This window comes from Oncorhynchus clarkii, chromosome 5 (assembly GCF_045791955.1).
Source record: "Oncorhynchus clarkii lewisi isolate Uvic-CL-2024 chromosome 5, UVic_Ocla_1.0, whole genome shotgun sequence".
Taxonomy (NCBI): domain Eukaryota; kingdom Metazoa; phylum Chordata; class Actinopteri; order Salmoniformes; family Salmonidae; genus Oncorhynchus; species Oncorhynchus clarkii.
Genome location: NC_092151.1, coordinates 74,357,914 through 74,376,320, shown reverse-complemented (window position 1 = coordinate 74,376,320; position 18,407 = coordinate 74,357,914). Strand labels below are relative to the sequence as shown.

Sequence of the window (18,407 nt, the reverse complement as noted above, 5' to 3'; positions counted from 1 at the left end):
TAAGAAGGTTCTACTTAGAACCCTTCTGAAGCTTTTTTATTATATTGTTTTACTTTCATTTAAATAGTACCTGAGCATTATTTTTTAAACCCCCTAAAGTCAATGCGGAAATCTAATTAGCATAATAATAATAAAAAAACATCTATATCCATCTGTTTAAAACCAGTTAAACGTAACTAAATGTAATCGAAAATGGAATCTACGTAATCCCCAAAAGGAATAATTTATCATGAGAGGGCCATAAACAATAACTAGCAATACTGCATACTCAAAGAAAGGTTAAAATATCACCTTTCTGATTTAAAAAAAATAGTAATACATTGCTGAGGTATAGTCACTTTCTAAATATAGCATAATCAAAATATAAAATGACAATAAGATTTCACCATACTTATAATTGTAAAATACATATTTTATGTTTAGTTAGAGAACATCTGCATATTTTCTAAAGCTCTGTCTTGATCAAAATGTCTTCCCCATCGCTGTGAACGTCTCACAGAGCTCCTGCTTTGCTTCCTGAACTCGTTAGTAACTCGTCTTCCGTTTTTGTGTTTACAATCTACTAATTATTTATGATTAATGGCTGTAAATTGATCTATGAATGTGCTATCATGATGAAACCACACTCTCTTGTTACAATGTAACGATTGCAGGTATGTGCTTTGTCAGTGGCTGTGTTGTAGGGTTCAGTCAGGAGTTGATGGACAGTTGGAAGAGCAAGCAAAATGGTAGAAGGGACATGCCAGCTTCAAGTGGTTTCATATTTCACATCCTATGTCACACAGGCTCAGAAAAAAAGACTACTAGTCTGTGGGAACCAGGGCTATTGCTAAATGCAAACCATTTCGATCTACAGATCAATTTATAATCCACAGATCAATTTGTAAGCGTAAATGTTGGTCAGTCGGAACCGGTACCAGAACCACGCAGTTACATCTAAGAGGTAGCTAGAGATATCTGTTTTTGCATGGGCTGCATCTCAATCCACCGCATCCGCCGATGTCGGCCTTCTGCATCTGCAGTGGACGGTGCAAGAGCTACAGCAGTGTTTGTCAGAGCAGGAGATGTCCCGAAAATTGGTCTTTTCACAGAAACGTCTGAAGCTCCAAACTGCTCCAAACTAATATGTCCCCTCTATGGAAAGATGAGACTCGCATGAACACATACAGTACATGTTGGTTGTTTTGCTCTAAGACGCCCACAAGCATCACAAGGTGGCCTAGTACCAGTTAAAACAATTTATGGAATTATATTATATGGAAGTAGTTTAGTGCCCCAAAAAAGGGGTTAAACATGGGTCGAATTATATACATATCAAATCAAATCCAATTTTATTTGTCACATGCACCAAATACAACAGGTGTCGTAGACCTGACATTGAAATTCTTACTTACAAGCCCTTAACCAACAATGCTTTAAGAAGTTTTTTTAATAAGTAAAAAAAAAAAAATGAAAATAGAAAATAAAAGCAACAAATAATTAAACAGCAGCAGTAAAATAACAAGCGAGGCTGTATACAGGGAGTTCCAGTACAGAGTCAATAAGCGGGGACACCGGTTACTTGAGGTAATTGAGGTAATATGTACAGTACATGTAGGTAGAGTTAAAGTGACTATGCATAGATTATAAACAGAGAGTAGCAGCAGCGTAAAAGAGGGGTCTGGGTAGCCCTTTGATTAGCTGTTCAGGAGTATTATGGCTTTGGGGTAGAAGCTGTTAAGAAGCTTTTTGGACCCTGACTTGGCGCTCCGGTACCGCTTGCCGTGCGGTAGCAGAGAGAACAGTCTATGAATAGGGTAGCTGGAGTCTTTGACATTTTAGGGCCTTCCTCTCGATGGTTCAGCTGTAGAACCTTTTGAGGATCTGAGGACCCATGCCAAAACTGTTTCCTGACTTATATCACTCAGATATAGGAGAGACACTTCCACACAAACTTCTTTCTGATCTATTTTTTGACTATCTGTTTGCCATGTCTAAATATGTTATTAAATGTGTTTCTATGGGCTAATAGCAGTAAGGTCAAATTCAATGTTTATTCAAATAAGAAAGTAAGAAAAATGTATACCTACAGGGGTCCAAAAATTCAAAATCAAGTAACAAAATGATCCATGGTATGCTTAGTAAAAATCATTTTTACTGGTGTTGTTTATCCAATCAAATGTTGTGATGAGCATTAAACTTGACAAAATAATCAAACCACATTTCCTTCCCTGAAACAGGCCCTGGACTTTTTATATCTATGAGATCATCTTTGTTGAGGGGTAATTCCTACCGTTGTAAGATGTAGTATTATTACTGTATTCTCATCTTATCTCCCCTGTTATCTCCTGTGTGTTTGTGTCCAAGCAGTGATCATTAACAGCAGACCAAACAGCTGCCCCAGACTTTGCCTAGTCAAATAAAGGTTAACAAAAATACAGCAGACAAAGGAAGAGCATAATAATTGTGCTGACATCCAACAGGTGGCGGATATAACCGTGCACATGTTGGCACCTCTTCCTTATGGTTAGTATGCACTGCCACACATGAACTGAACACATGCACGCACACACATGAATGGATGCACACACACCCTGAAATGGACACACACACACAAATACCCACTGGCCCATGTAAGTGGGAGATTAATTGTGTTCAATTAGACAATAACATGTTTTCAGGGAGCAGAAAGAAAACAAACAACATGAAGGACGTGTGATTTCAGGGATGTCGAAAAATATATATAAAAAAATATCAGAAGCTTTTATCATTAGGTCACACAGTCATTTCCCAGCTTCATCCTCCCTCCATCTCTCGCTCCCTCTCTCCTCTCTATCCCTCTCTCGTTCTCTCTCCTTCCTTCCTTTCCACCCTCCATCCCTTCCTATTCCTTTTCCTCCTTCCCTATCTCTCTCTCCATATCTCTCTCTCTCTCTCTCACACACACACGCAGAGTCCTCAGGCCGTGTCATTGGCTGAGCAGGCTGATGATGAGTCGCAGGCTGGAGGATAAAAGCTCTCTGCTCCCTCAATGCAGACACACTCTGTTGATATCAGTTCAGCTGCTACACATCTACCTATCTTGCTATCGCTCTCTATCATCCACAGCAACTATGTGCAAAGGACTAGCATTACTGCCTACCACCTGCCTGGAAAGGTATATAGAACAATTTTTTTACCATCCACAGGTTTACTGTTGCTGTCTCTGGCATATGGATTAGAGGATTAAAGGGGATCATTATTGGGTGTTGTAGCTTTTGTAATGGTGAAAGTGAAGGCGGTTTTGATAGATTCTAAATTTAGACCTTGCAGCACGGAGACGTGTCTAGATTTTTGTGTGACTAGTTTGTAGCAAAATATTGTGCTGAACAAGGACACAATTCAAGGGCTTGTGGAGTATTTATCTAACCTATGATGTTATTCTCTCTCTCTAGGGCCAAGGAACTAAAAGCAAAGCTGGGCAGCTTTCTGCAAAAACCCGACTGGAGTCTAGCAAGCTGCAAAATAGGCAAAACTAGACCTACTCTGGAACAATGTATGAGGTGGAAAGAGTCTTTCGAAAAGCTGTTGTCCAGTAAACGTAAGTAAACCTTACTCTGAAGACACTGCAAAAATACATGCAAACATATACACGATTAACCTAGTTCCGACATAAATAATCCTTTAAGATTAGAGTGGGACATTTGTCCAATTTTAGCCCCAGATTTTAGCCCCAGTATTACTGGGAGCTCGCTAATTACGAAGATAAGAGAAGACTTGATCCTCACCACATCACACAGCCGCTACTGTAGATTAGAACACACGTGCTGGCACTGTGCTGGTGGCTATACCACAAGATATAGACACATGCATACACGTGTACAGACACACAGCAGATAATGCAATGACACAGATGCTAGGATAGCCCACTGCACAGCATCATTGTTATTGCACTGTACCAATATGAATCTCTTTCGCTCTTTCTCTCTCTCTTCATCAGACGGACTGATGGCCTTTACAGCTTTCCTGGTGTCAGAGTTCAGTGAGGAGAACATTGCATTCTACGTTGCCTGTGAGGACTTCAGGAGCACTAAGTCTGCTGCCAAGCTGGCGGCAAAAGCCCAGAGAATCTATGATGAGTTCATCTGCACCGACGCACCCCGAGAGGTATGCATCCCTCAACAGCTTACTTTACTCTCCCTCACCTATGGAATTTGCAATAATCTTAATTATAACTCAAAAGTGAAAATAAAAAACCTTCCTTCAAACTGCAGCAGATGACTAACCTCCCTCTCTCCATTATCTCTCTCCAGGTGAACATTGACCACGAGACTCGTGACATCACCAGGGCCAACCTGAAAGATCCATCTACATCCTGTTTCGACATGGCCCAGCATAGGATCTACCTTCTCATGGCCAAGGACTGCTACCCTCGCTTCCTTCGTTCCCCAGCTTACAAAGACCTGATCAGCCAGCTCCATGCAAAGTGCACATCCATCTCCAAGAAGGCGTGAATTAGTAATAGAGGACCTACTGTGGTCGTCTAAAATTTTAAATAAGAAAATGAATGCATCGCCCATGAGCATTGACCGTGCGTGAAGCCTCAAGACGGGAATTGTACAGATGGACGAATGTCTCGTCATGAACCAGAGGTTCTGGTGCCAGCTACTCTGAAAGATGATGAGAGTCAATCACCATAAAGCTCTGAAGGAGAGAAAGAGAAAAATGATACCCCATGAGGATGGAAGATGAGACTTGAACAAGGACTGTGATGGCAATATCAACACAAGATGTCGACTATCATCAGTGAACGTACAGAGACACAGAGTGGGCTGAAGGAAGGGTGATAAAGGATGCATTGACAAGTTGGACATTTGCAATCAAAGACACACTGTTATAGTGTCCCAGTCTACTGCATCAATGTCTAACACTGTGTTCATGACTAGGCATGTTTTCTACATGTTTTTTGAATGTTTATGGGAACTGAGTATTTATTCTATTGATTTGTTTCTACTCTGTTCTGTTGTCTCTGTGTTAAATATTCTGTTTGATAAGACCAACAAATTATGAAAAACTGTGCAATATATTTCTACTGTTATCTGATTTGTGATGTTTTTTACTGTAAAAAAATATAAGTTATTTGAATAAAAAACAAAACCACAATATTAAAACAGTGTCTGTCATATTTCTCTTTTATATTTTATTCTAATATCACTTCCAATATCACTTTTGAGTCAGTTCACTATATTGATGAGGTAACTGAATATTAGGTTGTGATCAGCAGGGTTGGGGAGTAATCCGACTACAAAAAAACTGTAACTGTAATCAGTTACGTTACCAGAAAAATTATGGTAATCATATTACAGATACCTTTGCTGGTAATGTCTGCGGAAAAAAATATATTAACACTTTTATGTTTTCTCTATGACATTCAATTCAGCATTGAAAATAAGTTGTGCTTTATTGTCACATACACCACATAGGTTGTTGTTTTACAGGGTCAGCCATAGTTGTACTGCACCCCTGGAGAAAATTAAGGTTATGTGCCTTGCTCAAGGGCACATAAAGAGATTTTTTTATATTGTTGGCTCAGGTATTCAAACCAGCAACTTTTCGGTTACTTGCCCAATGCTCTAACCACTAGGCTACTTGCCACTCTACAGAAGGCACAAGTTTAAGTTTGCTCCACCTCAGCGAGTCTGACCACAATTCATACCACTGTGATGACACATCAAATGTGTTTGATGGATCCTTTTAGTCTTCTTCTAATACTTCTTAGATGGAAAGTAATCCCAAAGGAACTGAAAGTAATCAGATTACGTTACTAAATTTGGCTAATCCAAAAGTTATGGTACTGATTACAATTTTGGACAGGTAACTACAGTAGTTACGTTACCAGCAAAATGTAATGGATTACATTCATAAAGTAACCTACCCAACTGTGGTGATCAGAACATGATTATGCCTGCGTAGAAACAACACTGGCAACGTGCCATTTAATAAAATGTTCACTATATACTGTAGTTAATAACCAAGTAGCACAAAATATGTAATTTAGCTTTGATTTTCTATATATTTACTATTCATAATACCGATCAGAGCCTCTCCTTACGAAGCTAGACAACATCCATTTCAGTGTAACAGGATATCAGACATGCAATACAACGGTCATCTTCGAATGATGATAGAACATGTTTGCTCATACTCTATCATTACTATGATTATTATGAGGCTGGGATTATTTTCATTAAACCCAATCGGCAGTGACATTAACTTTACACTAATTGGGTCACCAAGGCAACCGTTTTGGGATGTATTCCAAATCACCAGGAACACCAAATGTTCCTGCCAGCTAATAACTGTGCATTGTATGTGCATTGTGTAGACTATCTGAGCTTTTGTTTCATATGGTGTGAACTGGAAGCTAGTTCTTGGAAACAGGAAATAAAAGAGAGATAGTGTCAGAGCATCTACGTAATATAGAGTCATAAAGCCTTGTTAGTTATTATTGTTTGATCAAGTCATCTATGTTTGCAACCAATGATATAAATCAATCTAGCATTGTGGCAGAACAGTTCTCAGCATATATCATATGCCTACCGAACTAGCTTTATTGACACTCCTCAGCTGCTACAACCACGTCAGCCATCTAACATATCCACAATGGTGCATAATCCTGCTGAGATTATGTAAAACCAGTTGTATGACTTAATTTAGATAATGTTGAGGTAACACTTTTAAAGTACTGTCACTAATACATGCAATGTAACGACATGGTAACTATTCAAGTAATGAATTTGTTGGTAGACTAGACAATATTGCATAGTACCCACTACAAATGTGATAAGAATAATTATCTGATTTAGAAAATGTAATTTTGAAGATGTCTTTTAATCAGCCAATGTCTTGATGACAAGTGTCCAAGTCATGGTTATTTAAATGTCATCAGTGAGGAGTGGACCTAGCGCAGGTGGAACTCAGAGATGCTGAATTTGTATTAAAGTTAGATCTGATCTTATTTGGAACAAAATGTCCATTAGTCCCAGCCGAGGAGTATCAATAAAGCTAGTTTGTAGGCAAATGCTGAGAGCTGTTCAATGCATTGGGGATGCTGAAGAGGGGTACTCGGGACTATTTTGATGAAGCCTCTTCAGCATGGACTCACAGATGTAAATTCTCTTTAGTGGAGCACCAGGCAATGTTCTGACTGGGAAAGCAATGTTCCAAACCAGAGATAATGGTTGTTTGACCTCGAAGGTAAAAGTAACAAATATAAAAACTGAGCTCTATATCTGACATGGTACAGGTGTCTTCTCTTTTTAAGCCCATAACCATGTGTGTGAGGTGTATCTTTTTGTTTCAAAGTAGATTTGTTTAAGGCTACAAATAAACACTCTGTGTGACCCTGATTTAGCCCACTGCGATAAAAGGTTTAATGATGATCTTAACTGGTTAATATTTTGGGCCAGAAATGGGCCTCAAAAAATATATTTTTAATGGGCTGTAACTTAGTCATCTGGTGTTATTTTTTCAGGAATTATGATTGGAACCTAGTCGGGTTAACCAGTTTGGTCACACACAGGCAAACCCATGTTGGCAACATAGGTCCCCAGTGGGCTATCTGGCGTGAATATGGTCAGAGGTTGTCTCTGGGACCCAGTTGCGTATACCACCTGGGGCGCATACGCATTTAATATTGGGCACAATACAGAATTTCTAATTCAGGCGCTTAACGTTGGAGATGTCCAGGCAAGACAACGGGAGCTGGAAATCTAGTTATTCAACCGGTAAGTGGAACTGACTAAATGTAATATTTGCTTGTGTTGTAAGCTAATAGTTTTTTGTATCTTCTGCTGCTGCCTGACTGCAGACTCGGTATAGCTAACATTAGCTAGTTTATGTTTGGCATGGTTGCTAGTTAACGCTATTTGGGAACGTTAGCTAACTCAAGGCGGGCTGAAATACAATGGCTAGCTAGCAACTTCACTCAAAGAGTCACCTTGTTGTTCAGTTAGCTAGCTAGCCTTGTTGTTGACCGAATTGACATGTGTTGTCGAGTTAGCTAGATAGGCGTGTCAGTCACGCCTATCCAACTACTACATCCTGTCGTTTTCAATGGAAGGCAAGTGAGCCGAGTAGGTGGGATCAAGTGTCGAGATGGGTTTTTCAATGTCGCGTTTATTGGTCTATCAGAAGTCAGTCAGATGTGTTCCTCCCTGTTTCATTACAGAATAGTAATATGGTTGGGCACATTGGTAAATGCTGCCATGCTGCCTCATGCTAACGTAAACTCGTACATCGCCTTGGTCCGTACAATTGCCCTTATTTTAGTGCCCCAAAAACTTCATATTTCCAGATCAACTGTAATGACAATACAATTATAAAGCACAATTACTCCCCTTTCCAACAGAATCAATTACATGACCCCCACGTCACTCGATCTGTCCAACTTATCACCTTATCGCCTAAATAAAACACTATAAAGAGGTTATATAATGTGTCATTACATACCTATTTGAAGGTTTGTGTCGAATTTGAATCGGGTTTTTAGGGCGGTGCCAAAGTGATCTTAGAAGTAAACAGCGGCTTTGAGAATGATCATCGCATGCAATGATGACAAAAAAAATGACTAAGTATCCCCCCCTTACCCCCGTCACTGTCCATTTCTTGTTTTTAAAGGATGATAGAAGTGCTACACCTGGTGGAGAGAGATTGTAAGACATAAATAGTGCGGTACGTTACGACATGACATGTCAAGATGTAAGGGAGGGTCAGTTTTTTAAACTTTTCTCCAATACTATAGAGCAATTACCATGTTGATCAACACTTGAATAGAAACCTAGTTCACACCCCTGATTTTGACGTCAACACAGTCGCTACAGTCCCATTAGTTTTCTTTGTAGCCTCGATTGAATGTTGCGGTTGCGCACATTTGTACGGAATGGGGTGAGTTTACTTAGTTGTGTTAAACCCAGCTATAAATGTGTTTCATTACTGGTAGCTAGCATGTTTTATCTATCAGTGATCATTGCTTTGCCGATTGATTCGATGGGTAGTCATGGATACAGCACATTACTGATTACACAGCCAAGGACGCATGACTCACCATGCAATAATTACTCCAAATGCATCTTCTCATTGTTTATTACATACCTTTCAACGTCTGTTGAAAACTGGGAAAAGGATGTAACTGTCACGTTCTGACCTTTATTTCCTTTGTTTTGTATTTATTTAGTATGGTCAGGGCGTGAGTTGGGTGGGCAGTCTATGTTTGTTTTTCTATGATTTGGGTATTTCTATGTTTCGGCCTAGTATGGTTCTCAATCAGAGGCAGGTGTCATTAGTTGTCTCTGATTGAGAATCATACTTAGGTAGCCTGGGTTTCACTGTGTGTTTGTGGGTGATTGTTCCTGTCTCTGTGTTTGCACCAGATAGGACTGTTTAGGTTTTCACTTTTCTTGTTTTGTTTAGTCTGTTCATGTATTAAAAACATGAATAACCACCACGCTGCATTTTGGTCCGCCTCTCCTTCAGATGAAGAAAACCGTTACAGTAACACCCTTCCATTTTACAGTAAACAAGGTATTTGTTGATGAGATTTGTTTCTATCATGAAAAAAAGCTGATTCACAGGAGTAACTTACTATTAGTAGGAAAACTTGCAAATAAATGTGCGTATTTAAAAATAAAAAAATTGTGAATTAGCTAGCCAAATATCTACTTGGGACAAGCTAGCTAGCCACCGCCAAAGACAATGAAGACCATTTGTGCCTTGCTGAATATGCATGACGTTCATTAGGAAAACGCCCACTATCTAGTGCACTCGTCCTTAATGAACTTCTTATGGCTGCAGGGGCAGTATTGAGTAGCTTGGATGAAAGGTGCCCAGAGGTGCCCAGATTTAACGGCCTGCTCCTCAGTCCCAGTTGCTAATATATGCATATTATTATTAGTATTGGATAGAAAACACTCTGAAGTTTCTAAAACTGTTTAAATGATGTGAGGTTAAAACCTGTTGACGGGTGAGGGTTCCCTTTTGGGAACGACCCCTCCCACGTTCAGCTGGAACGTAGCGCATGGAACGCAAAAATATTCTTAGAAATATTTAACCTCCACACATTAACAAGTCCAATACCTCAAATGAAAGATAAACACCTTGTTCATCTACCCAGCATGTCAGATTTTTTAAATGTTTTACGGCGAAAACACACCACATATTTATATTAGACCACCACCGAAACGAAGACAAGAGGCAGCCATTTTGTCCCAGAAAATATAAAATTATAAAAGCAGGATTAAAAAATAAATCATTCACTAACCTTTTGAAAATCTTCATCAGATGACAGTAATAGGACATGTTACACAGTACATTTTTTTTTCTCAATAATATGCCATTTATATCCATAAATGTCCATTTACATTGAATTCATGTTCAGAAAATACTGAAAAATGTCCGCAGAAAATATAGATAGCGCCGCAAGATAACGTAAATAGACATCATAAACTTTGACTAAATATACATGTTCTACATATAGTTAGAAAGATACACTGCTTCTTAATGCAATCGCATTATTACATTTCTTTTTAACGTTACAGAAATCGCTCACTATTCAATATTCTGAGACGGCGCTCAGACATAAGCAATATTTCTCTGCTATGTTGGAGTCAACAGAAACACACAATTTCAGCATACATATTCCCTTACCTTTGATGGTCTTCATTCAGAATGTACTGGAAGGGTTCATACTTACCCAAAACATAGTTTGATTTCAAGTCTTGTGTCTTTGTATTAGCATCTGCTAACAATATCAGCTGAAATGCACCCAAAATTTCCTCTGGTCCCGAAAAGTTGCGCATGAAAACTTCAAAATTACATATTATATGTCGACTAAACAGGTCAAACTAAGTGCAGAATCAAGCTTTAGGATGTTCTAAACGTACAAAACAATTTTCAATTCAACCGGTCATTGTTAGTTCTCCTCCGGAGTGCTGGAACAAAGGAATGAATGGGACCAATTCGCGCCCTAACGCACAGGTATTTTCTCGCGACACGCATTCAATTCACTCCGATAGGGCCAAAACTCGCGGGATTTGAACGATTAAACGCTCTACTGAATGAGGACATCTAGTGGAAGACATAGAAAGTGTCCCCAGATCCATAGCTGGTTGGGAAGGGTGGGGGCGATCACGTCAAAGTTGCCCCAACTTTCACGATCCCAAAACTAGTTTGGAAGAATGCCTGCCCTGTGAGTTCTGCTATACTTACAGACATAATTCCAACGGTTTTAGAAGCTTTAGAGTGTTTTCTATCCAATAATAATTATTATATGCATATATTAGCAATTTTGGACAGATTTTTTTTCAGTTTACTATGGGCACGCAATTCCTCCAAAGGGGGCAGAACTCATATGGCAGGCAAAAACCTGAGAAGAAATCCAAACAGGAAGTGAGAAATCTGAGGTTGGTCGATTTTCAACCCAGGCCCTATTGAATTCACAGTGGGATATGGATGAAGATGGATTCCACTAGATGTCAACCGTCTTTAGAAACTTGAATGAGGCTTCTACTGTGTTGTGGGGCTGAATAAGAACTGAATGAGTCAGGTTACTGGCAGAGAGGCATTTCCTGGTCACGCGCATTTCACATGATATCGACCTACGTTCCATGGCTTCTCTAGAAACAAAGGAATTCTCGTTTTTGAAGATTTATGATAGGGATTGATTCTATACTTAGTTTGAAATGTTTCTTCAACCTGTAATATAACTTTTTGAAGTTATTGTCCGAAGTTATGCTGGACCTGCACGAGCGTTTGGATATGTGTACCTAACGCCCTAACAAAAGTAGCTACTTGGACATAAATAATGGACTTTATCGAACAAATCAAGCATTTATTGTGGAACTAGGATTCCTGGGAGTGCATTCTGATGAAGATCATCAAAGGTAAGGGAATATTTATAATGTGATTTCTGGTTTCTGTTGACTCCAACATGGCGGATAATTTTATTATTTTTCTGAGCGCCGTCTCAGATTATTGCATGGTTTGCTTTTTCCGTAATAAAAAAAAATAAAATCTGACACAGCGGTTGCATTACCTTTTTAGGGATAGGGGGCAGCATTTTCACTTTGGATGAATTGCGTGCCCATAGTGAACTGCCTCCTACTCTGTTCCAGATGCTAATATATGCATAGTATTATTACTATTGGATAGAAAACACTATGAAGTTTCTAAAACTTTTTGAATTATGTCTGTGAGTATAACAGAACTCATATGGCCGGCGAACTTCCAAACAGGAAGTGGAAATTCTGGGGCTGGTTGATTTTCAACTCATCACCTATTCACATCCTAGTAAGATATGGATCTGTTCACACTTCCTACGCCTTCCACTAGATGTCAACAGTCAGTAGAACGTGGAATGAAGCCTCTAGTGTGATGTGGGGCCGGATGGCAGCTATTTGAGTCAGTGGTCTGGCAGAATGCCAGTTCCTGGTCATGCGCATTTCTCATGATATCGCCATGCGTTCCATTACTCTGTAGTCAAAAATGAATGCTCCGGTTGGAAGGTTATTGGATATATATAATAACAACATCCTGAAGATTGATTCTCTACCCAATTTGACCAGTTTATTCAACCTGGAATATAACTTTTTGAAGTTTTCGTCCGAGTTCGCCTGGACTGGCGCCAGCGTTTGGACATGTGAACTAAACGTGCTAGCAAAAGTAGCTAATTGGACACTAGTAATGGACGTTATCGAACAAAACAAGTATGTATTGCGCAAGTAGGATTCATGGCACTGCATTCTGATGAAAGATCATCAAAGGTAAGGGAATATTTATGATGTAATTTCGTATTTCTGTTGACTCCAACATGGCGCAGAAATGTTGTGTACCTCTGAGCACCGTCTCAGATTAATTATTGCATGGTATGCTTTTTCCGTAAAGTTTTTTAAAAATCTGACAGCGGTTGCATTAAGAACAGGTGTATCTTTAATCATATGTAAAACATGTATCTTTCATCAAAGTTTATGATGAGTATTTCTGTTATATGACGTGGCTCTCTGTAATTACTCCGGATATTTTGGAGGCATTTCTGAACATGGCGCCAATGTAAACCGAGATTTGTGGATATAATTATGCACATTATCGAACAAAACATAAATGTATTGTGTAACATGATGTCCTATGAGTGTCATCTGATGAAGATCATCAAAGGTTAGTGATTCATTTTATCTCTATTTGTGCTTTTTGTGACTCCTCTCTTTGGCTGGAAAAATGGCTGTGTTTTTCTGTGAGTTGGTGGTGACCTAACATAATCGTTTGTGGTGCTTTCACTGTAAAGCCTATTTGAAATCGGACACTGTGGTGGGATTAACAATGGTATGTTTAAAACATGTATGTTTGAGGAATTTTAATTATGAGATTTCTGTTGTTTTGAATTTTGTGCCCTGCACTTTCACTAGCTGTTGTCATATCGATCCCGTTAACGGGATTGCAGCCATAAGACGTTTTTAACAAAGTAATCTCTATAAACAATTAGGTATGTCAAGTCTACCTAACTTAGAGCACTCTGTTTCTTATAGATTCTATTTTTGGAAACAGAAAACTGTATGGAGATCAAATGTTTTATTTATGAGAAAATGTGCAGATTGTGTTGCAAAAATCCATCTAGCTCAATCTTCTCCCACTGCCGTCCACTGGGCTTCCATATTTGGTAGTGAGAGGAAACAAAAACCGGATGTCTCACATTTATACATGCAGTGAAATATCTGTCTCATCTATCTGTGCTATTGTTGAATTATCTAGTTAACATTGGTTAGCTAGCTAGTTTTGCATTGGACCTAACTTTAAACTTTAACATGGTTTGCTTGCTGAACAAGCTTGCATTAGTAGTAAACGAAAAACTTGTGTTTGATTGAGTTGATTGAGTTGATTTTGTCGTTCTTTGTGAGTGAATATTTCTCAGTAGCTAATTATACGGCCTTTGCTGTATTTATCTACTGTTGGCCGACTCGGTCCAAGTCATGTTTGTACCAAGGCAAATACAATTTGACAGACTGTATTAAATGGCAGCAGCCATTTTGGTTGCACAATGCTGATGAATTGTTCACGGTTCACATGCTATAATGTGTTGGGAATTTATTATTTTTAAGGAATCAAGTCCTTTTTTTGTGGAATCGATTTAAAGGACTCAAGTATTTTTTTGTGGATTTTTTATTTTAATTTTATAAAGGTTATAGAAAAAGAAAAAAAAGAAAACGAACCCAAAACAAAACATGAATTAGAAACTTTGCCTCCTACACTAACTAAAATAAAATAAATATAATGTTACATTATTGAGCTGGCTAAACTCAGTTTATTAGAACAGGCTAATCAGAAAAGTTTAAATTAAATTAAATTAAATTAAACTTTAATAATGGGAATTGATGGGAAATGATGTAAAATATCACTAGCCACTTTAAACAATGCTACCTTATATAATGTTACTTACCCTACATTATTCATCTCATATGCATACGTATATACTGTACTCCATATCATCGACTGTATCCTTATGTAATACATGTATCACTAGCCACTTTAAACTATGCCACTTTGTTTACATACTCATCTCATTTGTACATACTGTACTCGATACCATCTACTGTATCTTGCCTATGCTGCTCTGTACCATCACTCATTCATATATCCTTATGTACATATTCTTTATCCCCTTACACTGTGTACAAGACAGTAGTTTTGGAATTGTTAGTTAGATTACTTGTTATTTCTGCATTGTCGGAACTAGAAGCACAAGCATTTCGCTACACTCGCATTAACATCTGCTAACCATGTGTATGTGACAAATAAAATTTGATTTGATTTTATTTTATTTTATTTTAAATATGATTTTGGAATTGATTCTGAAATCTCAATGGTCAAAAATATTAAGATTATGTACATAAGTGGTAAAGGGTTCTTTTGGCTGCGTTTACACAGGCAGCCCAATTCAAATCTTTTGCCCAATTATTGGCAAAAGAACTGATCTGATTGGCCGAAAGACTAATTAGTGGAAAGAAGAAACTGAATTGGGCTGCCTGTGTAAATTCAGCCAAAGGGGCTCATGTAGCCCACATGTCTTATCCATGTCTGGCCAAAAGGTTAACCCAACTAGCTACAGTACCAGCTAAGATGACCATTTAGAGCCCTTAGGTAAAGATTGAAATGTTGCACTAGATCAGTAACCTTAAATAGGTTATGTTTTCTTTTCACAGCTACCTATGAACAGGCCTGGATCAAACTTAAAAAGGCAGAGGATACTTCTGATCTGCAGACTCTCAGACATGGATGAAGAAGAGTCAGGATTTAACTGTGGTAAAACAGCAACAGCAGCACTGTTTGAGGGTCTGATTTCCCTATGAATACTATCATAAATGTGGAGGCGATGGAGCAAAAGTTACTTGACAGCTTTCCTGAATGGAGTTGTAGGTGCTATGAAAGGGATGTTTTACAACAGCAACAAAAAACTATGGTAATATTTTGTGTTATATAAATGTTGCATGTTAGCAATCACGCAATCACGATAGAGTACTTTAAGTACAGGGCAAAAAGTGTGATTATGCAAATTATACGCAAATTACCAAAATGATTGTTCTATATGATTTGCATCACACTTGCTTTGTACTGCAGTGTTTCCCAATCCTGGTCCTAGGGGCCCAAAGTGGTGCACATTTTCGTTTTTTGCCCTAACACTCACACACTTCCTTTCACTAAGCAACTCATCATCAAACCTTTGAATTGAATAAGGCATGTGAATGCAAGGGCAAAAACTAGAATGTGCACCCCTTGGGACCAGGATTGAGGAACACTGGTGTACTGAAAGTCCTCTAGCTTGAGAACTTCACTACTGACATGCAAATTTTTGGGAGTGTATACAGGGTGAGGAAACCAATGTGTACATTTTGTCATTTTGATTGAACTATCGCTTTACTCAGAGTTCCTGCATTGCATTTGATCTGAGCATGTACTATAAATAAACATTTATATATTTTACAAAGAACTGCTTTAGTCATCTCTTAAGAAAGCTTGCTTGGGCAGCAGTATCTGGCTCCTACATGGAGACTGAGAACAAACCCAGGTTGGTCCCAGGTGGGCAGCCCAATTGAAAATCACATTCACAGCCTACCTATTACCCATATACTGTAGTTCTCACTAGTACTGTAGATATGTGGTAGTGGTGGGGTAGGGGCCTGAGGGAACACAGTGTGTTGTGAAATCTGTGAATGTATTGTAATGCTTTACAATTGTATAAACTGCAGCTAATGGGGATCCATAATAAATACAAAAATACCAATTCTACCGAGTTCCACACTTCCTCTGGAAGCAACGTCAGCACAATAACTGTTGGTCGGGAGCTTCATGAAATGGGTTTCCATTGCCGAGCAGCTGCACACAAGCCTAAGATCACCATGCGCAATGCCAATAGTCGGCCAGAGTGGTGTAAAGCTCGTCGCCACTGGACTTTGGAGCAGTGGACACGCATACTCTGGAGAGATGAATCACGCTTTACCATCTGGCAGTTCGACTGACAAATCTGCGTTTGGAGGATGCCAGGATAACGCTACCTGCCCCAATGCATAGTGCCAACTGTAAAGTTTGATGGAGGAGGAATAATGGTCTGGGTTTGGGATAAGCCCTTTTCATGGTTTGGGATAAGCCCTTTAGTTCCAGTGAAGTGAAATCTTAATGCTACAGTATACAATTACATTCTAGACGATTCTCTGCTCCCAACTTTGTGGCAACAGTTTGGGGAAGGCCCTTTCCTCTTTCAGCATGACAATGCCCCTTGTGTTCAAAGTGAGGTCCATACAGAAATGGTTTGTTGAGATCGGTGTGAAAGAACTTGACTGGCCTGCACACAGCACTGACCTTAACCCCATCAAACACCTTTGGGATGAATTTGAACGCTGACTGAGCCAGGCCTAATCGCTGAACATCAATGCCCAACCTCACTAATGCTCGTTGGTGAATTGAAGCAAGACTCTGCAGATATGTTCCAACATCTAGTGGAATTCCTTCCCAGAAAAGTGGAGGCTGTTATAGCAGCAAAGGGGGGTGACCAACTACATATTAATGCCCATGATTTGGAATGAGATGTTCGACGAGCAGGTGTCCGCATGCTTTTGGTTGTGTAGTGTATGTAACCAAGAGCCCCTTGCATGAGGTCGACCACTGGGATAACATTCACAGGAGAGTACTGCCACCATGTGGGAATTAACTGATACAGCACAACATCCTTTCAATTCAATTCAAAGAGCTTTATTGGCATGGGAAACATGTTTACATTGCCAAAGCAATTAAAACAGATAATAAACAAACGTTAAATAAAACAATCAAAAAGGAACAGTAAACATTACACACAAGTTTCAAAAGAATAGAGACATTTAAAATGTCATTATGGCTATGTACAGTGTTGTAACGATGTGCTAATAAATAAACATAAATACGGGTTGTATTTACAATGGTGTTTGTTCTTCACCAGTTGCTCTTTTCTAGGGGCAACAGATCACAAATCTTGCTGCTCGCACACTGCAGTATTTCACCCAATATAGTGGTTCCCAAACATTTTATAGTCCGGTACCCCTTCAAACATTCAACCTCCTGCTGCGTACCCCCTCTATCACCAGGTTCAGAACACTCTCAAATGTTGTTTTTTGACATCATTGTACGCCTGCCACACACACACTATACAATACATTTTTTAAACATAGAATTTGTTTTTGTCAAAATCTGGCTCGTGGAAAGTGACAAAGAGCTCTTATAGGACCAGGGCACAAATAATAATATAATTATAATCTTTATTTAGTCATCTTACATATAAAACCTTATTTGTTCATCAAAAATTGTGAATAACTCCCCACAGGTTAATGAGAAGGGTGTGCTTGAAAGGATGCACATACCCCTGCACTGTTGGGTGTTATTGGAGAGAGTCTCAGTCTTAAATCATGTTCAACACACAGTCTATGCCTGTATTTAGTTTTCATGCTAGTGATGGCCGAGAATCCACTTTCACATAGGTAAGGGGTTGCATAGGGCATCAGTGTCTTAACAGCACAATTTGCCAAGGCAGGATACTCTGAGCACAGCCCTATCCAGAAATCTGGCTGCGGCTTCTGATTAAATTCAATTTTCACAGAACAGCTTGTTGCAATTTAGATGAGGCTCTATTGTTCAGATATCGGTAAGTGGACTGGAGGCAGGGCATGAAAGGGATAACGAATCCAGTTGTTTTGGTTGTCCATTTCTCACTCAGGTGCTTCGCTCTATCACATTTGACATTGTCCGTAAGCTTGAGTTCATTTGCACAAAAAATATATACAATTATGGGAAGACCTGTGTCTTTGTCCTTGTTAATGCAGACAGAGAAGAGCTCCAACTTCTTTAATCATAACCTCAATGTTGTCCCTGTAATCCTT

At 39.0% G+C, this 18,407-nt stretch overlaps 1 protein-coding gene across 1 annotated transcript; it reads left to right on the top strand.

Annotated features, from left to right (window-relative positions):
- Positions 1–3,024: 3,024 nt before the first annotated feature.
- Positions 3,025–5,129, top strand: LOC139410215 (regulator of G-protein signaling 5-like). The gene is made up of 4 exons (XM_071155680.1): positions 3,025–3,136; positions 3,414–3,559; positions 3,959–4,125; positions 4,272–5,129. The coding sequence occupies exons 1-4, from the start codon at positions 3,093–3,095 to the stop codon at positions 4,470–4,472; spliced, it is 558 nt and encodes a 185-aa protein (XP_071011781.1). The 5' UTR covers positions 3,025–3,092; the 3' UTR covers positions 4,473–5,129.
- The last annotated feature ends 13,278 nt before the right edge of the window (positions 5,130–18,407 follow it).